We start from the raw sequence: 27,028 nt of genomic DNA on the forward strand, positions 1-27,028 counted from the left end.
CGCTTACAGTGAATTCCAGGGGCTAGACAGAATGGGCCCAGGTGGATGTGGAACCTCATCTCTCTGTTTGGGAAAGAGTGAGAACTTGTGAGGGAAGTCTATGCAAAGTCTTGGTTCAGAAACCCTTCTTTTGGAGATGGGTTGGACCCTATACTTCTGCTTTGTGCCGCCACGTTGGAGTTTATTCCAGTAGACAAGAGTGTTGCCTCCCTATACCTACAGGTTATGGGGGGACTGTTGTCTGCTTATGCACCGAACAGCAGCTCAGAGTATGAATGGAGTTCTGCATGGGAACACGGTAGGGGACTCCATAGTTTTGCTTGGATACTTCAACAAACAAGTTGGCAGCGTAGCGGCACCTTGAGAGGCATGACTGGCATGAACGGCCTCCCTGACCTAAACAAGCGATAATTTGTAATTGGACATCTTTGCTAGTCATGGATTTTCTGTAACGAACACCATGGTGGAACACAAGGATGCTCATAAATGTACTTGGTACAAGAGCACCCTAGGCCAAAGGTTGATGATCGATTTGGGATCCTATCATTTGATCTGAGGCTGCATCTATAGGACACTCTGGAAAAGAGAGGGGCCAATCACAATCTGGTGTTAAGCAGAAACCCTTGACCAGCATGGTGGACCATGGTGTTCATGGAAGCTGTCCTATTGAATTAGGAGTCCTTCCGAGATATGTTTTCCCGGGAACTCCGGAGGCAATTGCACCATATGGGCAGCAGCCTTTGCTGTGGAAGAGGCAAAGCATAAGGTGAGGGCTGAGTTCAAAGAAGCAATGGAGAAGGACTCCCAGTCTACTACAAAGTACATTTGGAATACCATCCGACACCTCAAGAGGTGGAAACAGGGAATGATGGGACACTTGTGATTGCAACTGAGGAGTTAATGGGGCGGTAGAAGGAGCATTTGGAGGAACACCTAAACTCAACTAATCCACCCTCTATTGTAGAGGCAGAGCTGGAGGCTACATTTCCCTGGTGGAAATCACTGAGGTAGTCAACAAGAACGCCAGTGGAAAAACCCTGGGGATTGATGAGATCCATCTAAAAATTTAGAATACTTTGGGGGGATGGGCTGTCTTAGATGACACATCTTCTGACAGGGGTTTCCCCTGTTCAAAAAGGGGGACCAAAGGGTGATTGTCAGTAGCAGGGGTATCACACTACTCAGCCTCTCTGGTATAGTCTACTCCAAGGTACTTGAAAGGAAGGTCTGGCGCATAGTCAAATCTCAGATTGAACAGGAACTATGTGGATTCCGTTCTTACCTTCAAGTGCTTTGTGGATCTGTAGAAGGCTTATGATCTGGTCTCCCTCGGTACAATCAAAGTGAGAGTTGTATCTGGGTTCTTTGCAGTACTGTGATTTGGTTAGGTATGGGATTCAGTGGGAGTTTCCCTCTTCCAGGGCTGAGCTTTGTCACCAACCCTGTTTGTTATATTCATGGACAGGATATCACGGACTGAGGATTGCATTGCTGCTTTCCGTAGATTATGTGATCCTGATGGATTGGTTTACAGCAGTGGTTCTCAACCTTTTTTGAGCAAACGCCCCCCTAACCTTACCGAGATACTCTAGCGCCCCCCCCCCCCAAAAAAAAAAAAAACACACAAACACACACACACACACAATTAAGAATATGTTTTGGCTACATCCTCTATCAACAATAAAACATATTTTCTGTGCTGTTTTGGTTTCTTATAAGAATTATTTAAAAAAAATCCCAATATGAGCCTGTTCTATGATAGGCAGATTTAACTCACTGTCAGGTGGCTGGTTGCATAAAAAGAAAAAACACTATCAGCATTGGTTGTAATCTATTTTTTCTTTTTAATCAATAGAAACATTGAACGTAGGTAACAACATGTGTCATTTTATAATGGAAAAAAACAGGTGCACATCACGTGAACAGCATGCACATTGTATTAATTATGAGGTGAATAACCGTTAACTGTTCAACCAATCACGAAACAGAACGTGCACGAGGCCTAATTAGGCCTATTTAAGTTGGGGATGTAAAATGCAACGGTCATTTTGTGAAGACGCTCAGAGCAGCTGGATAATAAATTAGTGAGAGCCCTGCGGTTGGTGGCCCGCTGCCAGCACCTTGACGTTGGGACACTGAGACGTCAATTTCAATCGAAGAGCACCAGAGCTGACCAGGTTGAGACGGTTGCGATATTTTGACTGCATGTGCAGTGCTTGGCTGAATCCCTGCTCAACGAGATAGGACGTGGGGAAAGCGAAGAGGAGAAGGTGGACTCTCTCCCACAACAGAGGGAAACGCTGTCCGTGTGCTATCCACAATGCTCGGCAAACAGAGGTGCGAAACGTGGCCATCGCCTCAGCGTCATTCTGGAGGTCAATGAGGCTCTCTTGGATGGCCTCCTCGCTGCTGGCTGCGTCGTGTTGGAGCGGCTCCATCACCCAATCGGGAACGGCCAACTGGTCCAGATCGCTGAAGCGGACCTCCATATCAGCCTTGACGGCCTTCAAGTGGTCCGCGTACACCACCAGATGGTCATCGGTCAGTTCATCCAACACCTGAATGTAAGTCATTACAGTAGGGCCTAAGTTATTTTATTGATGACAATGGCAGACTAATAATTAAGCAATATCACATGCTACAAGGCAGCGGGCCGAATGCCGAAAATAATCACAGCTGATATTCAGCACGACCTCCGGTGTTATAGGCTATTGCTTTTATACAACAGTAGGCCTACTACATTTATTTGTTAATAGTAGGCTAATCAGCGACAGCAAAAGATTATGATTTGTTTGTTTATGAAATTATTTTTTTGACCCTGCCAACAAAAATAGATCCGAGACTGGGATTTAACTGTTGCTAAGCAACAAACACTGTGGCAGTAATAAGGAACACATGTAGAGCGGAGTGACACATGTAGGCTAGTTAAATGTTTCGGCCAATCAGATTGTATAAATAATTATTAGCCTACCTTAGCCAACAGTGGGAAGTTGTTGAACTGACGCCTGCTCAAATTGTGTCCATACAGCTCCAGCTTCGCGAGGAGAGTGCGTATGGCGGCCTTTGAATGGATTAGCGTCACACCATTTCCCTGGAGCTTCAGCGACACTTCGTTCATCTTCCCAAAGAAGTCGGAAAGATAGAAGACGTCGTGGCGGCAGCCCCATAGCTGGACTTTCAAAGTATCTTCGGTCTTCTCCAGGAATTCGAGGACAGTGGGGAACAGCTCACACAGCCTGGCCAAACAGTTCCCCTTGGAGAGCCAGCGCACCTCTGTGTGGAATAGGAGGCGCTGAAAAGACTCGTCGTTCTCTCCACAAAGTTGCCTGAAGAGCCGGTCATTCAGCGCATGGGATTTTATTTTGTTTATCGCTTTGACCGCTACATTAAGGGACTGATGGAGCGAGTCGGATATGTGCTTTGCCACCAAGTTGTGACGGTGCAGTACACAGTGCATGGTAAGCACATGTGGCACCTGTTTCTTCAGCAGTTTCGCAAAGCCGCGGTACCTGCCGACCATAGCCGGCGCTCCGTCCGTGGCACAGGCGATGATGTTCTCCATCGGGAAGGCCCTCTCTTGCAGGAACTCGGCCAGGGCGGTGAAGATGTTCTGTCCGCGTGTGTCGGTGGTGAGATACTGCCCAAACAAGAAGTCCTCCTTGAGATCCCCCCTGGTCCCAGCGCCCCCCTAGGTTGTACGAACGCCCCCCAGGGGGCGGTACCGCCGATTCTCAGTAAGTACGGAATGAGAAGTTACCGCTTGTGAAGGAGTTCAAACACCAGAGTCTTGTTCGCAAGTGAGGGGACATTGGAAACTGAACTAGTTGAGTTCTCATACACAGTTAGAGGGCCGGTTCGGAGCAGGTGACTAATCGGGAACCAGTTCTTTGCTTTTCTACAGCGAGAGAACCAGTGCAAATACGCTGGATAAGTTGCGTTTGGTTCACAGAGCAAAGGGGCAAAACTTGTCGGCAATGTACACAGACTTATACAGTGATACAACATTGGTATTGTACATTTTTAACTCTCACCATATTGAGGGTCTGGTAAGCCTCCACAGCATGGATCCAGGCTAAAACCGGGGCCTTGTTGTCTGATGCTCCTCTTCCATAAAGGTTTCCTACATGCACAATAATCTAAAATTAGTTTGATAAGATAATACGATTTTTTTTAAATGTTGAGTATAACAGTGGAGAATAAGCAATGGTAACACTTTAGAACAAGAGTACATTAATTAACTGTTAGTTAATGCTTAGTCTGGCTGAACCGTTTCCGCCAGCGTCTATTAGCGCTGGCGTCGGCTAACTACGCTACGCCTCCATTTCCTGTTGCTGGCGTTCCCGTATTGAGCTCCCCCTCAAACTAGGAAACAATTCGCTCACAGTCAACCTGTGTGCTTCTGTGCAGTGCTCTCCCTCCCTCCCTCCCTCCCTCCCTCACACACACACACACACACACACACACACACACACACACACACACACACACACAGGGTGTGAGAAGTCACATTACTGTAGACAAAAATAATACTGTAGACAGAAATAAAGTGTGGCGATACTTCGGGATAATAATATTGGCGGCGGTGGTCCGGGACGCAGCCTAGCTTAGCTTAGCCTAGCTGTCCAACTTCATTGTACAACTTCCCCGGGGCAGTAATACCCTCATAAACTCTGGAAAATGAAGCGTGGGGGTTTGAATTGAGCACCGGACCTTATAACCAGTTATATTAAGATTCGCCGTTCCCTTTCTTTGGTGATTTACAGGACAACGGGCCGCCGATGATAATGTTACCAGAGATAACTGCGTGACTACGTGGCAAGTTAATTCCAGTTAAGTTATCCCGTGAGCTCTTCGGGGGCTAAAGTGTATGGTGTCTTGACATGCTGGTTAGAAAGCAACACACTATGTGTATTCCTTTTGTCTTTAATTTTTTTTTTTGTGGCGTTTGCGGGTTAGATTTAGCCATTTCTCTGACAGCCTCTGGACGTGAAGACGTTCCATCAAAATAAGTTCTCCCCCCGACACTATTTTGCAGGACACCGCTGCTGTTTCCTGGGGTTAGCCCTGCCCTAGATGATTGTGATTGGTTTAAAGAAATAAAAACAGGCCAGCCCAGTTTCCCCCCCCGAATAGACGGCTCTAAACAGAGTGCTTCCAGACCGTACTACTTGCTGTAGTTTGGTCTGGCTTTGCGAGACTAGTTAATGCTTAGTTAATGCTAAATAAGCATTAACTTAGCATTGACTAACTGTTAATAACTGCTTAGTTAATGCTTAGTTAGAATTAACTAAGCATAAACTAACTATGCTTGATGTGGCACAAAAAAGAAAGAGGAATAGTTGATGGCAAAGCTATCACTTTTTGTTGTTGTTGAGCAAGACAGAGTGTGTGTGTGTGTGTGTGTGTGTGTGTGTGTGTGTGTGTGTGTGTGTGTGTGTGTGTGGGAGAAAGAGAGGGAGAGAACTATATTCTTGATTTAACAGGGTTAAACTAGAAGAAAAGCATCAGATTATTGTGGTTTCATGAGGTTAAAAATGTTTTGTCTCTGCCAAGTTTTGTGGCTAGTAAGATGTCAAACTTATAATTTTCACGGTCTTCTTCCTGTCAGACGCTGAGCCCGAGCCGACACGCTCCCTGAGCCGCACGGCGCTGACTTCAGGGACGCGCTGCCAGGCGAGAAGTGTGAACGGTTTCACTTGTTAACATGGGAATCTGGACTTCCGGTTGGGAATCAGAATGTAGTGGCTGCATTAGCTTTGCTTCTTTTTCCAAAAATAATAGCTCTAACCACCGCAGACCTCTTCAAATACGCACAAACGAACAATTAACTTGGTATCTATGTAAAGCTGGCAAAATGTCATAGAAACAAGGCAAACAATAGAAGAAAGACGACGCCAAAAAGGCAGAAGCCCATGGCACGTGTGGTGGTCCCTGTGTTGCTAGCATAGCTGAGCTGCTAGAGGAACAGAGCAGCCATTTCATCTCAGTTTAAAATGGCCTTTTCATCTCTGGAAGAGAAACTGACTCAAACCCAAGCCACAGTAGAAGATCACAGCCAGCGCATCTTCTCGGTGGAGTGAAACGCTAACCTGGAAGAGCGTATGTGTTTGCTCGAGGAGAAGTGCACCACGTTAGCTGATAGCAACGCTAGGTTAGCAGCAAAGACAGCGGACCTGGAGGGTCGGAGCCGGAGGAGTCATATCAGGATAATCGGGCTGCCAGAGTCTATTGAGGGGCCCCGGCCGAAAACTTTCTTTTCAGACATGCTTGTGGAACTACCCGGAAGCCAAATACTACCAACTCCCCCCGAACTTGACCGTGCACATCGAGCCCTCATCCAAACCACCCCCGGGGGGGAAGCCACAGGATGTTATTATTCGCTTCCACCGCTACCAAGTGCAAAAATTGGTCGTCTGAGAGGCCTGCAAACAGAGAGGTGTTTGTCAACAATCAGGTGAGCCGATCCCAGCTGTTATGTTAACTTAGCTGACATCCTCTCAGCAATCTGTTGGGCTTCATTACTACTGCTGATAATGTTCTGCTCTTACGAGCTATGACTGTGCTGTTTCTCTTGTTAGGAGCTATGACTGTGCTGTTACTCTTGTTATCGCTCCTGCCCCGTTAGTTCGCTTTACTGAGAAGAAATGCTTTCATGTATGTTGGGCTATCAAGGCTGAATATAGCCTACTGTAATTGTGACACTACTGCTGCTTGATATCCTCTGCACTGAAATCCGCTCCCTGGATTTGTACTATAGTGATATGTCCCAGGTGGACTTAACTGATCTGGTACTAAATCAGCGGTTTATCTTTAATTTCATTAATTATTAATATTATTATTTTTTTTTTTTACTATTATTATGATCTTTGTCTTAAATTACTGTAATAATCCCCACCCACTTTATTCTGTTTTGATTCTTATGTCCTTTATGTGTATGTGTGTGTATCTAAGATATGCACTTAATTTTTTAGGTTGAATAGCATTCGCCAATGCAATTGGCGAAGAGGTATGATAACCAAAGGGTTAGGGAAGCTGTGGGGTTTGGGGAGGTGGGGATGGGCATGGCTGGAGTAAGTAATCCAACTTCCTTTTTTGTGTATTTTGTTAGTTTAGTTTTATGTCCCATCAGTCTCACTGTGTCTTTCAATGTAGCAGTTATTTACCTTTTCTTTCTCTCATTTGCTCTGGAACCATTCACAGACTGCAGTGCTGGTATGTTACACTTCATATCGATCTGTGTGCTATGGCTGACGTAGCCCATTCACAGAAGGGTGGTGGACAGGTGGTAAGAATACGCTCATTAAAGCCACTACGAGTAACATTTAAATATCTTTAAAACAGCCTCATGTTTCCTCTGATAGTCATAAATTACCTTTAACAGCAAACGAGACCATCAGTGCAAAGAAAGACATTTTTATATAGTTTTTATTACTGCATTTGGTCTGGTCGCACACCCAGTCGAATTTTCGGTTTGCGCATGCAGGCTTTATGGTCACATATTCGTATTGGTCGCAGATTTCAGTCTAGCGCAGCAACGCGATTTGAGAAGCCTATCCCTCCAGGTGAGGGAAGGGGAGCGGGAGCCTTGTTTGAGACAGTTATTTGTCGTCATAATGACTGATAACGGGCCTGAACCATCAAAGAAAAAAAAAGAAAATGCAATGAAGAAAAGCTAAAAGGGAGAGTGATACACAATTTGTGTACACAATTTCACGGAAGGCATCAGCCCTATGCTATTATGGGAAACCCTAAAGGCATTTATTGGGGGTAAAATTATTTCATATACGTCCTATATTGATAAAAATCGCAGAGCGCGCCAAAAAGAACTTGAAAAATCCATTGACACTTTAGACCATCGCTACTCAAACGATCAATCACCTGACCTTTACAAGGAAAGGTTGAAACTGAGGGCTGAACTTTTGACAACAAGAGAGGCTGAACAACTTCTGCTCCGCTCCAGAGGCACTCAGTATGAGTTTTGAGATAAGTCGAGTCAGTTATTAGCCCACCAGCTGAAAACTAAGACTGCTTCCAACCAGATTACCCAGATCTGTACTCACACCGGTGCACTTACATCTGACCCTGTAGAAATTAATAAAGTTTTTAAAACATTCTATTCAGCTTTATACGTCGGAGTCCTCCAATAACTCCTATGTCTAATAGATCCATGTCTGAATTTTTCACAGCACTAGACGTACCCTTGATTTCAGAGGATAACAGACCACCCGGTCTGTTATCCAAATCACCCGGACCGGACGGTTTTCCGGTGGATTTTTTTTTAAATGTATGGGAAAATTTCCTCAATTACTACTGAGGATGTTTACACAGTCGCACCAGCAGGGCTGCTTGCCACTCACCCTCACCCAGGCCATTTCTCTTATATTAAAGAAGGACGAGGGGGGCGCCCTTAGCTCAGTTGGTAGGGCGTCCCCCCCATGGGCGTCGGCCAGAAAGGACCCGGGTTCGATTCCAGCCCGCGGTCGGTCTCTGCATGTCACTCCCCTCTCTGCCCCATTTCACCTCTGTCTCTAAACTATCAATAAAGCATAACAATGCCAAAAAATACCTTTAAAAAAAAAAAAAAAGAAGGACAAAGATCCCTTACACTGTGCGTCTTTCTATCCGATATCGTTACTGTCTGTTGATGTTAAAATACTTGCGAAGGCCCTTTCCTTTCGGTTGGAGACTGTTATGACCTCGATCGTGTCCCTTGATGCCGAGAAAGCCTTCGACAGGGTGGAGTGGTCGCAACGTTTTGGCTTAAGAAGCAATTTTATATCTTGGATTCTATTGCTTTACACCTCTCCTCAAGCATCGGTATGCACAAATACTTCTCGTTCTAAGACTTTTCCCCTTTCACATGGAACACGCCAGGGGTGCCCGCTTTCCCCTCTTCTCTTCGCCATCGCCATCGCCATAGAACCACTCTCGATAGCACTTAAAGTGGAAAGAGGTTTTCTGGGCATCCAGCGATGGGGAACCTAACACAAAGTCTCTCTCTACGCAGATGACCTGCTTTTGTACATACGGAACCCGTCATCTAGTATTCCTCGGATCTTATCAATCCTTAACTCCTTCAGCACTTTTTCGGGATACAAATTAAATGTTAAAAAAAGCGAATGTTTTCCAGTTAATCAGCCAGTCTTGGACATCCCAGCACCGTCTATCACATTCCAGTTGAACAGCTCAGGGTTTAAATACTTAGACGACAACTAAGGTCCCTGCATGAACACAACTCATGTTAAAAAGTTGGACCTCCAAAGGTGGAGCCATTTACCCTTTTCACTAGCAGGGAGAGTACAAATAGTCAAGATGAATGTTTACCTCGCTATCATACCTCTTTCAATGCATTCCCATCTTCTTACCTAGATAGTTTTTTAAATCTATTGACCCTGTTATCTCACAATTCATATGGGCAGGTAAAAATCCTAGAATCTGCAAAGCTGCCATGCAGCGGAGCAGACCTTCAGGTGGACATGGCTTACCAAACTTCCAATCTTATTACTGGGCGGCAAACGCGCACAAACTCTTACTCTGGTTTACATCCCCACAGAGCAGTTGGTGCCAATTGGAGTCTGATTCATGTATATCTTCATCACCGCAGGCTATGGCATGCGGCACAATGCCCTTACCTTACTCACAGTACACATCTAACCCCCTTGTCATTGCCTCACTGAAAATCTGGGTTCAAATAAGGGGACATTTTAAGTGGTCTTCCCTTCCTCAATCAACACCCATCTGCCAGAATTGATCTGCGCTTTATATTCCTGGGCAGAGGGGGTCTGCGTTCATTAAAAGATTTGTATGTGGAAAGGTCCTTTGCAAGTTTCAACCACCTACGAGCCATGTTTGGATTAGCCAGTTCAGATTTCTATACATATTTTCAACTACGGGATTTTGCAATAACTAATTTGTCCGCATTCCCAATTATCCCAACTGTAACTGGTATGGACCGTGTTCTCTTAGCTAACACCACTACTAAAGGTCACGTCTCCTATCTATATGACCTACTGTTGCCGGCAAATGAATGAACTATTAAAAAAATATAATCGAACTGGGAGAACGAACTACAAGTGAACCTTTCTGATCAGTTTTGGAGTAAAGCCCTTAAAAATATCAAACTTTCCTCTTCATGTATGTGGCTTAGCCTCATTCAATTTAAAGTGCTCCACAGGATTCATTATAGCAAGTCCAAGCTCCCTAAAATTTACCCAAATACGGTTGAAGATAAATGTAATAGATGCTCGCTCTCACCGTGTGACCTAACCCATATGATTTGGACTTACCCAAAGTTATTTACTTTCTGGGATTCATTCTTTAAGGTTATTTCTGAAATAGTGCAGATTCATATCCCACCATCTCCTCATGTAGCTATTTTTGGAAGACTTCCAGATGGATATGTTGCAACAAAAACTCAATCCAATGTAATTGCTTTCTCCTCTCTGATCGCTCGAAGGGAGCATTTTGCTCTTATGGAAATCCCGCCTCCCCCCATCAATTAAATCGTGGCTTCGTGACATCCTGTCCTTTCTAATATTGGAAAAAATTAAATTTGCTCTGAGAAGCTGCTCGGATACATTATATTGTCACTGGCAACCGTTGATTAGCTATTTTGACCATCTGCCTGCGAGTGAAATTACTCAGTAGAACCCAAAACATACTTTACAATACATCACACTACTTTGGATTAAATTGTTATCTGTCCGCTGCTGCCTGTGCACCACCCTGCCCTCTTGTAGCAGTAATGTATATACACTCAACAAAAATATAAACGCAACACTTTTGTTTTTGCTCCCATTTTTCATGAGATGGACTTAAAGATCTAAAATTCATTCCAGATACACAATATTACCATTTCTCTCAAACATTGTTCACAAATCTGTCTAAATGTGTGATAGTGAGCACTTCTGCTTTGCTGAGATAATCCATCCCACCTCACAGGTGTGCCACATCAAGATGCTGATCTGACATCATGATTAGTGCACAGGTGTGCCTTAGACTGTCCACAATAAAAGGCCACCCTGAAATGTGCAGTTTTGTCTCACAGCAAAATGCCACAGATGCCACAAGCATTGAGGGAGCGTGCAATTGGCATGCTGACAGCAGGAATGTCAACCAGATCTGTTGCTTGTGCATTGAATGTTCATTTCTCCACCATAAGCCGTCTCCAAAGGCGTTTCAGAGAATATGGCAGTACATCCAACCGGCCTCACAACCGCAGACCACGTGTAACCACACCAGCCCAGGACCTCCACATCCAGCAGGTTCACCTCCAAGATCGTCTGAGACCAGCCACTGAGACAGCTGCTGAAACAATTGGTTTGCATAACCAAACAATTTCTGCACAAACTGTCAGAAACCGTCTCAGGGAAGCTCAACTGCATGCTCGTCGTCCTCATCGGGGTCTTGACCTGACTCCAGCTCGTCGCCGTAACAGACTTGAGTGGGCAAATGCTCACATTCGATGGCATCTGGCACGTTGGAGAGGTGTTCTCTTCACGGATGAATCTCGGTTTACATTGTTCAGGGCAGATGGCAGACAGCGTGTGTGGCGTTGTGTGGGTGAGCGCTTTGCTGATGTCAATGTTGTGGATCGAGTGGCCCATGGTGGTGGTGGGGTTATGGTATGGGCAGGCATCTGTTATGGACGAAGAACACAGGTGCATTTTATTGATGGCATTTTGAATGCACAGAGATACCGTGATGAGATCCTGAGGCCCATTGTTGTGCCATACATCCATGAACATCACCTCACGTTTCAGCAAGATAATGCACGGCCCCATGTTGCAAGGATCTGTACACAATTCTTGGAAGCTGAAAATGTCCCAGTTCTTGCATGGCCAGCATACTCACCGGACATGTCACCCATTGAGCATGTTTGGGATGTTCTTGACCGGCGTATACGACAGCGTGCACCACTTCCCACTAATATCCAGCAACTTCGCACAGCCATTGAAGAGGAGTGGACCAACATTCCACAGGCCACAATTGACAATCTGATAAACTCTATGCGAAGAAGATGTGTTGCACTGCATGAGGCAAATGGTGGTCACACCAGATACTGACTGGTTCTGAGTCCCCAGACCCCCAATAAAGTAAAAAAATGCACATTTCAGAGTGGCCTTTTATTGTGGACAGTCTAAGGCACACCTGTGCACTAATCATGATGTCAGATCAGCATCTTGATGTGGCACACCTGTGAGGTGGGATGGATTATCTCAGCAAAGCAGAAGTGCTCACTATCACACATTTAGACAGATTTGTGAACAATGTTTGAGAGAAATGGTAATATTGTGTATCTGGAATGAATTTTAGATCTTTAAGTCCATCTCATGAAAAATGGGAGCAAAAACAAAAGTGTTGCGTTTATATTTTTGTTGAGTGTATGAACACTGGACTGCTCTGCCTTTTATAGCCGCGAAGTACTGGAACAATTCCATTATCTGCATAACACAATATTGAGACAGATTTTTTTATTATTATTATTATTATTATTATTAGTATTATTATTATTATTATTATTATTATTTAATACATATACTGTATATATATACATATTTTAATATACTATTTTATATTTGTATCTTTTTTTGTGTAAGGTTTTGTTTTATAGCCTATTAATTTATTTGCTTAATTATTTGTATATCCTTTGTTCTATCCTTGTCTTTTTGCTCTTATGAATTATGTCTTTTTTTTTGTTATGTTGAGGAAGCTGGGAAAGGGGCAGGGGGGGTTGGAGGGGTTAAGAAGTCATAATAATTTGGAAAAACTGAAAATGCCTTCAACTGTAACTGTTTGTGTATGTACAGCATACTGCCTCATTTTCTTTAATAAAATGCCGACCAACTGTCCGCCAGCGCCTCAGAGGTTTTATTTTTTTACTCGCATGTCATAAACTCAAAGGTCCGGTAAGGTGTGCAGCTTGAGAAGCTTTCACATTAAATCAATGTGTCATTCTGAATGTATTTTAAAGGAAAGAGATGTAGTAGATGTATGATGCTGATGTAGGCTATAATTAAACATGCAGTAGGCTACTGTCCTTTGTAGTAGTATGATCGCCAGTTTTTATTTAGGATCTGTCACTTTCTGACTGAACAGCCTCATGGAAATTATATTTTACAATCGTTCATGTTATAAACTATAACTATATTAAGCTAAAAGAGACTCCATGTTTTCTTCCCTTTCTGGGCAGCTGGCATATGAGTGCTGCGCTGTAAAATAGTCAGCTTAAAAAAGTCATCTTCAGTGATTTTATTAAAGTTGAAAACCCAAACTATATATATAAAAAGTAGCCTATCTTTACTCTCTCTCTCTGTCTCTTTCTGTCTTTTCTTGCCCGTAAAGTCTGCATAATAATAGATGTCCGCATTAATTTTGACAGCCCTAATATATACATATTTTTCTCCAAATAACAACCACATTAGTTAAACCCTCGTTAGTTCTTCTAATCTAAACATGATTGAAACATAAATATTGAAATGGTAAATGGTAAATGGACTTGACTTATATAGCGCTTTTCTAGCCGATTTTCTCAGCCCCAAAGCACTTTACATATCTTACCACATTCACCCATTCATACACACACTCATACACCGATGGCAATGATAACTGAAGTGCTTTAACCCATTGATGACAGCTGCTGCGCGATGCCACATTGTATCTCCTGCCTGATGCTGCGTCGCGCAGCATTGTTACTTTATCTAATTTTCATGGCGTGCGCAACATAGAATGCACCGTCATTGGTTCAAATACACGAGGTGGGTTTTCTTGATTTTTTAAGACCAGATGACCACCCAAAAAATGTGTGGTTTGACGAAAATCACGCCAATCAAAAAATTAATAAATAAATAATAATAAAAAAATACGCCAGCTGTGTCGGTGATAGTGTATTACAGAACAGTTAGTGGCGTTCGGAGCGCAGAATCAAGGTCTACTATAGGCTACTGACGAAAATCACACAACACATTGCATCTATTTATTAACAATATTTATGAATTTAGGCTATATTTTGCTGCTCCAACTCAAATTCAGCCCAGCCAGGCGATAGTTAAGTTTCAGTTTCGTTTTCATCTCCGTGGTATACAGCCGTTTGGACCAGCTGATCGGCTCCCGACAGCAGGAGTCAGTCTGCGTTCCAGTTGTACTGGGAAGTCGGATTTATGGTGCCAGTGATAACTGAACTAAATAATAAAATAAAGCTATCTTCTCCTTCCTATATCTGTCTATCTTTATCCCTCCACTGCACACTCAGTCACTACTATCCATGCTAAAAGGAAGCAGGATTATAACCTCGTTTAGCACATTATTTTTAAATATTTTATATTATTTATTCTTTTTTTTCTCCCCCAATTTTGACGATTTTTAGAAAAATGTGTTGGTTTGTAAGCGCTAAGGGAGCATGTTTAAATAACACCTGTGAACCTTAACTTTTAAATGTATTTTATTTCATGTTTCTATGTGCTACACAGGCTTAGACATTGAGGTTTTGGTAGACTTTACAATTCATACTATTTTTTTCAGAAAACCCTCAGGCATTAAGGACATGCATTCTAGATTGCCATAGTCATCAATGGGTTAAGGCTGTTACCATTAATGTCAGTCAGGTTGTAGGGATCCGTTGCCCAGCCATCCTCTAGCTTCGCTGGCTGGACGTCCACATGACCGTAGACACACACTGTGTGTTTGCTTGGGTCATTGCCAAACCGAGATGTCACCACTTTAGGCAATGCTAACGTCTGCCCATCGGGAAGCTGCAAAACATTAAATGAGAGCACACATCGACATGTACAGTGTTACATATAGTTAATGTAGTTTCTTTCTTGATATTTTGGATTTTCAGGTTGCTCTGCTATGGAACCATAAAGTGCAGCAAGTGCTTACTTTACATGTTGCAACAATAGACTTAGCAGTACTGAATTAGTTACAGATAGACAATCTCAATCCATAATTGCTTATTCACAGGACACTTTAATGCAGTTAAAGCTCATGTTATGTTTGCCCTAATAACTGGTGTGAGGCTTTGATTGTTGACCTCTAGACTGACACTATGAGCTACATTCACAAAGAATGGATTGCGTGCACTACTAGCTCCATGATTTCCTCAATCCTGTTTTAGCACCTTATTCACAAAATAATTTGCACTAGTTATATATGCCGGTGCAAACACTTGCTCAAAGTTCGGCAGTCGAGTGCAATGTTCTCTCCTTTTGCGTTTAACTGAGCATAAAAAAAGCATAAAAATGCCCAAAAAATATATTTAAAAAAAAAAAAGATATTAAGCTCATAATTCATTTCTACCCCCTTAACTTAAAGGTAGTACCGCTGATTAAAATAAAACATACACTCAAATATAACCAAAACTTTAAATATCCTATTATGAACCAGTGTCCGAGAGATTTAAATAACTTATCACCAAAGACACTGCTTCTCTACTGCTTTTTTAAAGAAGCATTACACCTATATTATTGAAATTGAAATTAAATTTTAACTTAATTTAGGCACTTGTCTGTAACTGTTAAATGATGTATAAAAAAAGATTAAACAATAGTGTGGTAATTTCCCATTTATCTATGTTTTATTTGATTATCAACTCTATTTTTATTTAACACTACATTTTTATAAGCCATGTTTTTACCTTAATAGGACTAGATAATGACTGGCACAATGAACTGAGTAAATTATTTAAATATGATTTTTATTTGTTATTTATTTAAATTGTAGTCTCAAAATCAATGTTTTTGCAGTGCACTCCTCTCCCACTCACTTTTGCATGTAGGCATTGTGACCTAAATTTGACCTAGTAGTGATTCCATATTATTGCGCAACATGCTCCCGGCACCTGAGTTCGCATAAAGATGTGATGAACATATTAAGGATCTTTGGACATATTTCCTTCATCTGTCAGCCAAGGATAACACTGTTGAAAACAGTGTGTTAACGGTGCCTGTGGCAATTAGCGCTGGTCTTGGTGAATTAGGTGGTATTTGTAACAAGGCTTGTTTTGCACAGAATTTTTGAATATTCCCTAATTTACATATGCAAATGAACAGGTTCACCCAGGATGCTGTCCGCAGCGCAATTTGAGTGAAGTTTGCGTGCATTTCCCCCTTTGCGCATGCTTTGTGAATTGGACGTTATAATTTTCTCTAGTTTAGCGCCCGCAAAAGTTTGGGAAGCAGCTTTGATGTCTTAGTCAGTAATGAGGAGGTAGATTTAGTCTCTGCAAGCTTTTTGAAGTAAGCAGCTGCAATCTTTCCGAGAGGGGTCTGGCTGCACACCTCCACCGCAGGCTCATCCGTTGCAGACCTCCACTGGGAGGCTCACTTCCACTCTCAGACTGCGCATGAGCAAGTTGTTTGAAGTTTGCCTAAACTGCGCATGCGCAAGTTTGTTGAATGTAGCCTACACTGTTTGGATTGGTCAGTGATTAGCATTAGGTGATTCAAAAACTCTGATTTGTATTTGACAACAGCTGGGTTTTATTCAGGCTCCAACCAACACATACAGTTAATGGGACGGGAAGGGCACGGACAGAGAAAGAAAAATTGGTTAGCCCTGATTAGCTCCTTGCTTGCAAATCAGACTAAAGCTAGGCCTGGTAATAAAAACTGGACCATGGCCATTTGGCCGTGGTTTTTCTTAAACAGTTTGTTAATACAGATAATTCCACGGCAAGCCATAACGTCACGTAACCTATGGTAACATCACCACAAGCAGTCTGTTGAGTTAACAGGCTAACTAGCCTCTGAGCCGAGCTGAGAGCAGCCACACTGTTTAGGTTTTATTCTGTTGTAAAAATTTACATTTTAACGCAACTTTTTAAACTTTTGTTTAACTCGGGGTTTCTTTCAAAGGTTTTTTTATTCAACAAAAGATTTGCGAAGCAATTACAGTACAATGATTACGTTTTTTCCCCTTTTTTCTTCCCCCGAACACACCCCGCCCATATCCCACCCCCACACCCAACCACAAACAATCCTGCATCAAAAAATCAGCATAAAAAACAATGCACAATGTTAAAAATTAAATAAACGAAATACACGCTACAAGAAACAAAAATAAACAATCAATATAAAAAAAACAAAAAAAAACATAAAGAAATAAAATTAAATCAAATAAAAGAGGGGAGGAGGTAGCTACTCTTCTATTGTTGTTGTTGGTTTTTTAAAATAATTTAGGAAGGGGCGCCAAATTCTGTCAAATTTATTCTCGGATCCCTGGGTAGTATAACGTATTTTCTCTAAATTCATACATGACATAATGTCTCTAATCCAATGTGAGTGGGAAGGAGGAGCAGGATCTTTCCACTTGAGTAAGATAACCCTACGAGCAAGTAATGAGGTGAAGGCCAGTACCTTCAGCTTCTCTTTAGGCAAGCCCGGATTTGGAGCAATGCCAAACATTGCAGTGAAAGGGTTCGGCTCAATTTGATGCTGAAGTACTTCAGAAATTGTTTGAAAAACTGATGTCCAGAACTCAGTCAAGGTGGGACACAACCAGTACATGTGAAAGAGTGATGCCGGTGCGCTCTTACAGCTATCACAGGTCGGGTCTACATCGGGGAACATACGAGCTAATTTAGTTTTAGATATGTGGATACGATGTACTACTTTAAATTGTACAAGAGCATGTCGGGCGCACATGGAGGTAGAGTGTATCCGATCCAGGACTGAATCCCACATGTGATCTGTGAAGGCAGAACCTAGGTCCTGCTCCCACAGGGTTCTTATAGCTGCTAATGAGGGGCTATGCAACTTCGAAATAAGGTTGAAAAACACAGAAATTGAGCCTTTTAATGTGGGGTTTACAGAAAGAAACAAATCGACATGATTGGCTGGCGGTTTATAAGGGAATTGGGGAATTAACTTCTGCGTAAAATGCCTGATTTGCAGAATTCGGAAAAAATTAGTCTTTTCGATATCATTGACAAATGTTTTGTCAATTGAGAAAAACTAGGAAATAGATCATTAATAAATAAATCACCGATGCATTTTAAGTCTTTTTTATGCCAGATCTTGAATGCACCATCCTCCGTCGAGGGAGTAAACAAATGATTAGCTGCAATTGGGCTGAAAAGTGAAAAATTCTGCATTCCAAAATTCTTCCTAAATTGGGTCCAAATTCGAAGGGAGTGCTTAATCACGGGACTACTGTTGGGAATAGCCGAAGAGAGTGGAAGTGCGGCGCTTAAGAGGGCAGATAGAGACAATGGGCTAATAGCGCTGGACTCCATTGTTACCCAGACTGGGGCTGAGTCGTCAAGGTGAAAATGCACCCAGTACACTAAAGAACGGATATTAGCAGCCCAGTAATAGTATTGGAAATTAGGGAGGGCCATTCCACCTGTTTGTTTGGGTCTTTGAAGAAAAGCTTTCCGTAACCGAGGGTGTTTACCATTCCAAATATAATTTATCATTAAAGAGTCAAGGGCCTGAAAAAAGGATTTGGGGAGAAAGATGGGGAGACATTGGAATAGATATAGGAACTTTGGGAGTAATGTCATTTTAATTGAATTTATTCTACCTATGAGAGAGAAAGCCAGAGGAGACCACTTCGATAATATTTGCTTCGCCTGATCCAATAATTTGAGGAAGTTCGATTTAAATAGGTTTTTAAAATTTCTGGTAAAACATACCCCAAGGTAACTCAGATGATCTGTCACCACTTTGAGTGGGAGAGCTGTATAATCAAGTTTAAGAGCTTCTTTATTAATCGGAAAGAATTCGCTCTTACTCAAGTTAAGTTTATAGCCAGAAAACTGACTAAAGACCTCCAACACAGAAAGTGCCTCCGGTAAAGAGGTGGCTGGCTTGGCGACAAACAAAAGTAAGTCATCGGCGTATAATGATACCTTATGTTTAATTCCTCCTCTCCATATCCCCTGAATCTGTTTGTTACCGCGAATGGCAATCGCAAGTGGTTCGATTGCAATAGCAAAAAGGAGCGGGCTCAAAGGACAACCCTGCCGGGTCCCACGGTGCAGATCAAAACTACTTGAGTAACGGCTGTTTGTTAATACTGAGGCAGAAGGGCATGCATATAATAATTTAACCCAAGAAGTGAAAACAGGACCCAAACCGAATTTTTCAAGGGTGAAAAACAAATAATTCCATTCTACTCTATCAAATGCTTCTTCAGCATCCATAGAAGCGAGGCATTCTGATTCAATATTTCTGGGGGAATATAAAATGTTCATTAGCCGGCGGATATTATAAAATGATTGGCGTCCCTTTATAAACCCAGTTTGGTCGGGGGATATGATAGAGGGGAGAACATCTTCCAATCTGTGAGCGAGAATTTTAGCAAGTATCTTCACATCTGTATTTAATAGTGAAATTGGTCGGTATGATGCACAATCTAGAGGATCTTTATCCTTTTTTAACAACAGGGAAATACAGGCCTGATAGAACGAAGGCGGGAGTTCACCTGAGTCAAATGAGTCTGAGAATACTGAACATAAAAAAGGCGACAATTCGGCTGAAAATGTCTTAAAAAAGTCAGATGGAAGTCCGTCTGGACCAGGAGATTTGCCTGATTGCATAGATGTTATTGCTGCAATAATTTCCTTCTGAGTAAAAGGTGCCTCAAGGCTGTCTCAGGTCTTGAGAAAGGGAAGGCATGTTTAGGTTACTGAAAAAGGTTTCCATCACCGTTACGTCTACTGTACAATCAGAACTATACAAATTTGAATAGAATGTTTTGAACTTTTCGTTTATCAATTTCTGATCTGATGTTGTACACCCACTGTCTGTCCATATTCCAGGGATGAGTTGCTTTGCTCTAAATCCACGCAGTTGATTGGCCAGGAGTTTACCAATCTTGTCACCATGCTCGTAAAAAGTACTTCTGCTCCTAAGCAACTGGGCAGCAACTTGACGAGAGGAAACAAGGTTGAATTCTGTCTGAAGTTTTAAACGTTCTTTGTAAAGTTCAGATGAAGGCGAATTAGCATATTGTCTGTCTATGTTCAGAATCTGATCAGCAATTTCAGTTTGTTTCTGTTTTGTACACTTATTTTTGTATGCTGCAAATGATATAATTTCACCTCTCAAATAGGCTTTCAGGGCTTCCCAAATTGTTGCATTGGACACATCTGGTGTTTTATTCATACTCAAAAAAGTTTTAATATGTGTAGAGATGTGTGAAAGAAAACTCTCATCTGTGAGCAACAATGGATCCAGTCTCCACTGCCTTCTTGTATACTCAACGTCAGAGAAAGCCAGTTGAAGGAGCAGAGGAGCGTGATCTGAGATCACAATACTTTCATAACTGCATGACTTTAGGTCTGACATCAATGAATTATCAACAAAATAATAATCAATTCGGGTGTAAGTATGGTGGACATGTGAAAAGAATGAATATTCTCTTCCTGTGGGGTATAAAAACCTGTATGGATCAGAGAGGCTATAATCAGCAAGAAATTATTTGATATAACCTGCAGATCTGCTAAGAGTGGCAGGTTTGGGGGAAGAGCGATCTAAGACTGGATCTAGATAACAATTAAAATCCCCACCAAGAATAAGAGAATGGGAATTGAGATCAGGGAGTTGAGAAAAAATCTGTTAAAGAATTCTACATCATTGACGTTAGGCGCGTAGACGTTGGCCAAGATGACTGACTTATTGTGAAGTTTGCCTGAGACAATAATAAAACGTCCATTTTTATCTGATATAATGTTTGAGGACTCAGAAGGAATATTACTATCAATAAGGATAGCTGTGCCCCTAGCCTTAGCCCTGAAATTCGAATGAAAAAATTGTCCACGCCAGCATTTACTTGCCCATGGTCAGAGTCATGTAAGTGGGTTTCTTGAAGGAAAACTATTCCAGCCCTGAGCCGTTTTAGGTGGGTTAAGACCTTACCCCTTTTCACTTGGTGATTTAGCCCCTTGACATTCCAACTAATTAAATTAAGATTGCCCTTCATCTAGCTCAGTTATAGTGAGAATAAAAAGAGTTGCTCCGATAAGAAAAAGAGTAGCAAAATACAGAGGGAAAGAAAAACACACAAAAAAAGGAAAACACAAATAACTGAAAACACAGCAGGTGATAGCTTATCAGCTAAACCCTCAGTTAACACCAACCCATCCCACCCCGAACCCTCCCCATATATTGCTCTAAACAGCAAACCCCAAAAGACCCTTACTAGTCTCACAACAAACATTCCAAGCCTTAAGCTGGGAACACACCGCACTGGCTGCGCGGCGAGATTACATACAAAGTCAATGTACTAGCGCGTGGCCGCGCGTCCACCCAATAATCGGCGTCCAGCGGCCGGCGGCGGGGGCTTGCGAGGCGCGTGGCCGCGCCTCATGAGAGGCGCGTGAATCGGGAGCGCGGCCATTAGCGGCGCATAGAAATTGTGTCATCGAAGGAGCGTGAATCGAAGGCTTGTGCGGCGAACACGGCGCCGCAGAAAAAGATGAAAATTTTCATCTTTTTCTGCAGCGCCGCCGGGCGCCGCGCCTCCACAGCCAATCAGCGTTGAGATTACCCGGTGGCGGTGGTCTGCAAGACGAGGTGGGCGTGTGGAGTGAGGACATTGGGCTTCTAATACATTCTGCAAATATGTGTATTTTGCATCTGTTTAGCTGTTGGTTGTACTTTAGCCAAGGTAGCGCCGGTTAGCATAGTGAAACTCACCCAGCTGTGTGCTGCTCCTGAGGATAATATATGAACCCAAAGTTGACGGCAGTGTCCATGTGGAATTCCATATAGTACAGCGAAGCACCGGTGTTGTCCTCCGTCAGCCGGCACACTTTCACTTTCAGGTAGGCTGATGTCTGCCTTTATTTGTGCTGCTGAGCACACACTGCTGTTGTTAATGTGTTTAGTATGTTGCTGAATTGCTGTTAATGTGTGTGTATTTGCGATCGGGGTGCCTGTTCAGGCTGTTTTAATGATATTTGTGACAAGACTGCCGCTGGTTACACAGTGAACCTACATCTGTATTTTTTGGCACAGCTGGACCATGTTATTGTTGTTGTTGCACCGTAAGTGTGACAGGTCTGATCTCGGCGTCGGCGTCAGGAATATATGGCCCAATATGATCAAGCGGCGAGCCTCCTGCGGTCACGCGGCCAACCGCCGCCTACGATGAGGCGGCGGTTGGCCGTGGCGGCGACTGCGGTGAACATGGCCCAATATGACCAAGCGGCGAGCCTCCTGCGTTCACGCGGCCAACCGCCGCAGGCGGCCAATGCGGTGTGTTCCCGGCTTTAACTTCCTGACCTGTGCTAGCTTCCCACATAGGTCTTGTACATTTCACCCCATAACAGCCTAGTAACACTATGAACATGAACAATCCAGCAAACTGTCAACATGACAACACACTAAACAAAAATACCATGCTCACCCAGCAGATTCAAAATACAAAAAAAAATAAAAATAACAAGGCGTGAGTTAGACAAGCTGTCCAAATGGCAAAAGAAAGAAAAAGAAAAAAAAAGAAAGAACAGACACGCTAATCCAGCCGTTTTAAAATAGAGATACAAATGAAATAAAAAAGCGAGTGAGCTAGACAATACGTCAAAATGACAAGCAACAAAAATGTCACGCTCACCCAGCTGATTTACTAATTTTTAAAAAAAGGGAGAAAAAATGCGTGTAGTACCATCAGTCTGAGAGTTTGGCTGGGGATATGAAAAGAACATTTGTCCAAATTTGTATACTCACTCGCAATCGTATTCACTACGGACTCATACCCAATGTAGATATGTAGTTAGATGCTTCAGAGACGGACCGCAACCACCTTCTCTCGCCGCTCTGGAGAGTAATGCGAAGCTTCGCAGGGAATAGGAGAGAGGGACGGAGACCGCGCTGATAAAGCTCAGCCATGGCCCCCCTGTATTCAGCCCGCTGCTTCACGACCTCCGCGCTGTAATCCTCGTTGAACCGGAGCTTGTGGCCGTGGTATTCCAGCTCGCCCTGTTTACGTGCCTCTCTCATGATCAAGTCTTTAATCTGGTATCGGTGGAGGCGGATGATGACGGGTCGCGGTCTCTCACGCGGGCCCGGTTTGGGTGCCAGAGTGCGGTGAGCTCTGTCCAGTTCCGGGGGAGAAGGGAGAACTTGATCACCAAAAACCAAGACGAGGAGCTCGGAGAAAAAGGCGGTGGGGCGTGCACCCTCAAGTGACTCTGGTAAGCCCACAATATGAACGTTCTGTCTCCTGCTTCTCCCTTCCAAATCCGATAGTTTAGATTTCAGCGACTTGTTGTCTTCCTGCAGTGAAGAGCACGTAGCCTCAAGTTGCTCCAGGCGTCCGCAAACAGTTTCTGCATTCTCCTCGAGATCGGTTATACGTTTCCCATGGCCTGAGACCACGGCCTGGATGTTGTCTAGCTTAGTGACCATTCTGTCGAACGATGACTTGAACTCCGCGGCTATGGCTACTCTATGCTGCTCAAGCAGGTCCAGAATGGAAGCCATTGAGCTAGCACCAACGTCAGTGCTAGCCACGCTGTCCGAGGACATATCTGACTCTGCTGAATCTCTTTTTGCTCCTTTCTTTCCTCTGGGCATTTTTCCAAATCAGTGCTAGTGTTACCGGCAATACAAGCACAAAAAAAATCGATGAAAATAGGGTTTAATCAGTTAAGTCCGAAATAGTCAGTGGGAGCTAGAGAGCGAACGCACCTACTCCATGCTCTGCAACCCGGAAGTTAAGTGAAAAATATCAAGTAATCAGAACTATGAAATAAAAAAATTACAAACGTTTAACCGGAAGTGCCTATACTTGATTTTATTTGATCATTTCCGCTTCACATAATGTATCGCTTTACTTCCTGCCTGACAGTGGAGGTGAGCCTGACAGTAGCGGTCTGCAATGGAAAGCCTGACAGTGGAGGTCTGCAGCCAGACTCTCTTGACCCTTCCTGATGAGAACCAACATCTCTGTTTGAAATATAGAATATTTACTGTCAATTAGGGTGATGATTATATACAAAGTTCTGATATCTTGTATAGTAGAATGTATGAAAGGTAGGGGGGGTTCAGTTTGCTCTGTTACTGACTTCTTGTTCTCCAACATCCACCAGCTCTACAGTCCCTCCCATCAGCCTTAGCTTCTGAGCCGTCAACTCCATCATGCGGTGTAACTCTGGTCTCTTCAAGACATTGCTGGAGTCGCTTTCTATTGCAACCCAGTCCCGTAGTGCCTAACACACACACACACACACACACACACACACACACACACACACACACACACATACAAACACACACACACACACACACACACACACACACACACATTTATACATTTATATTTAGTCAGTGCGGAATGACCAGAATGTGTTCTTGATTAATTTTAAATCAAGGAATCTAAGGTAATAAAAAAAAAGTATGTATCAGAAACAGTATTTGCTCCTCATAAAAAGTGTGTTGTTTGCTGCCGCCTCTTGGGTACATTTGAAAAAATTCATCCCTGAACAGTGATACTGACGATAGCATGAAGCATACAGTCATATGAAAAAGTTTGGGAACCCCTCTCAGCCGGCATTATAATTGACTCTGCTTTCACAAAAAAAAATATAAAAGTGGTATGTCTTTAATTTACCAGGAACAGCTAAGTACTGGGATGTTTTCCAAACAAAGATTTTTTGAAAAGCAGTATTTGGTTGTATGAAATAAAATAAAATGTGAAAAACTGGCTGTGCAAAAATATAGGAACCCTTGTGGTTTTGTTGATTTTAATGCCTGTAACAGCATGTAAAACTGATGAATTTAAACACAAAGTTGGTTGGATTATGTTGTTAAGCCTTGAACCTCATAGAAATGTCTGTTTAATCATGAGAAAATTTATTTTAGGTGCCTAAATGCAAGTTGCACTTCTCTTTGACTCTCTGCTGAAGTGAGACAGAATGGGATCATCAAAACAGCTCCCAAAAGATCTGAAAAACAAAGATTGTTCATTGTCGTGGTTTAGGGGAAGGCTACAAGAAGCTTTCCAAAAGCTTTCAATTGTCAATTTCGACTGTAGGGAACGTTGTCAGGAAATGGAAGGACACAGGCATAGTGGCAGTTAAACCCAGGCATGGCAGACCAAGAAAAAAACAGGAGCGGCATAGGTGGAGGATTGTGAGAATGGTTGCACACAACCCACAGATCACCTCCAAAGACCTGCAAGAACATCTGGCTGCAGATTGTGTATCTGTACATCGTTCAACAATTCAGCGCAATTTGCACCAAAACATCTGCTTTTTATAAAGACCAAATAACTTAATTTTTGTCTTATCAGTCCAAAGCATTTTCTTCCAATATGAAGCTGGCTTGTCTAAATGAGCTTTTGCATACTCCATGCAACTGTATCTGTGGCGTGGGCGCAGAAAGGGCTTCCTTCTCATTACTCGGCCATACAGATGTTTTGGTGCAAATTGCACTGAATTGTAGAACCATGTACAGATACACCATCTGCAGCCAGATGTTCTTGCAGGTCTTTGGAGGTGATCTTTGGGTTGTGTGCAACCATTCTCACAATCCGCCGCATATGCCGCTCTTGTACTTTTCTTGGTCTGCTAGACCTGGGTTTAACTGCAACTGTGCCTGTGTCCTTCCATTCCCTGACAACGTTCCTTACAGTAGAAATTGACAATTGAAACCTTTGGGAAAGCTTCTTGTAGCCTTCCCCTAAACCATGACAATGAATAATCTTTGTTTTTAAGATCTTTTGGGAGCTGTTTTGATGATCCCATTCTGTCTCACTTCTGCAGAGAGTCAAAGAGAAGTGGAACTTGCATTTAGGCACCTAAAATACCTTTTATCATGATTAAACAGACCTTTATATGAGGTTCAAAGCTTAACAACATAATCCAACCAAGTTTGTGTTTAAAGTCATCAGTTTTACATGCTGTTACATGCATTAAAATCAGCAAGACCACAAGGGTTCCCATATTTTTGCACAGCCAGTTTTTCACATTTTATTTAATTTCATAAAACTAAATACTGCTTTTCAAAAAATCTTTGTTTGGAAAACATCCCAGTACTTAGCTGTTCCTGGTAAATTAAAGACATACCACTTTTATCTTTTTTGTGTGAAAGCAGAGTCAATTATAATGCCGGCTGAGAGGGGTTCCCAAACTTTTTCATATGACTGTATATAGTATGTGAATTGTCCTTGCAAAAAATCTTTGCAATTCACTTCCGTTACTTATGATCTAATTTATGGCCTTATGAGCAAGATAACCAAATAGTTTGGCTTTTAACTCACGATACACAACATCATGACTAATGATTGGAATTGTCACCTGACATTGAAACAATTATTTGGCACTCCTGCTATATCTTAAGACATGGTGAGAAGGTGTGGAATGACTAATGACCGTATAGTACCTGTTTTGTGTTGAAGCAACCATATTTATGACATTTTCTGTAATCACTGTAAAACACAATAGCAAATAACTCCAAATTTACTATCTTGCTTTGTTGGTGCTGATTAAAGAACAAATAATTCAGATTAACTTTACCATGGATTTAGAGTGTTTAACTCAGATAAATCCATTGCACAATTATTTAGTTATTGGCTAATATATATCGTTATTTGACATCCATGCAATCAGTTTACTTTCTTAACTCTATCTACTTGGGAAGATTTACAGCATATTTAGTTGCTAGGATTTATGGTCCTAAAAACGACTACAGTAGATTTGTACCTCCACATATTCTTCTTGGTGGCTGTCAATGTACTGAATCAGCTCTGTATACTGGAAAGCATTGACAGCAGAAATTACCAGCAAGATGGAGGGCAGAACTGGAAGATTCATCTGTTGGGAGAGTCAGAAAAATTGAATACTTGATACTGCAAATGGCTGAATAAAATGCTATCACATCATCAGATTGTATTTGAGTGCACAGAATATTCCCCTATGGACCAGATTATCCTAGGCCTAGTGCATCCCAAATCACAAAAAAATGGGAAATGTCCAGATTATTTTTCATTATTGATTAATCAATTAAGAAATACTTTATAAAATGTTGAAAAGATGTCAGAATGATTTTTTGTTTCACCTGTATTCTGAAACACAAAGAAA

At 42.4% G+C, this 27,028-nt stretch overlaps 1 protein-coding gene across 1 annotated transcript in view; it reads right to left on the reverse strand.

The window, feature by feature from the left end:
• The window catches only part of LOC307259947 (cytosolic non-specific dipeptidase-like), a gene marked incomplete at its 5' end in the record, with an annotated part of 49,146 nt that extends 22,385 nt beyond the window's left edge, over positions 1-26,761 (reverse strand). The window contains 4 exons of the mRNA XM_080040038.1: positions 4,032-4,120; positions 14,588-14,750; positions 24,014-24,157; positions 26,651-26,761. Of these exons, the coding sequence (XP_079896164.1) occupies positions 4,032-4,120; positions 14,588-14,750; positions 24,014-24,157; positions 26,651-26,761 (507 nt within the window). The remainder of the gene's footprint in view (positions 1-4,031; positions 4,121-14,587; positions 14,751-24,013; positions 24,158-26,650) is intronic.
• Positions 26,762-27,028: the final 267 nt, after the last annotated feature.

Source organism: Ammodytes marinus (assembly GCF_949987685.1).
Source record: "Ammodytes marinus genome assembly, chromosome: 13".
Taxonomy (NCBI): Eukaryota; Metazoa; Chordata; class Actinopteri; order Uranoscopiformes; family Ammodytidae; genus Ammodytes; species Ammodytes marinus.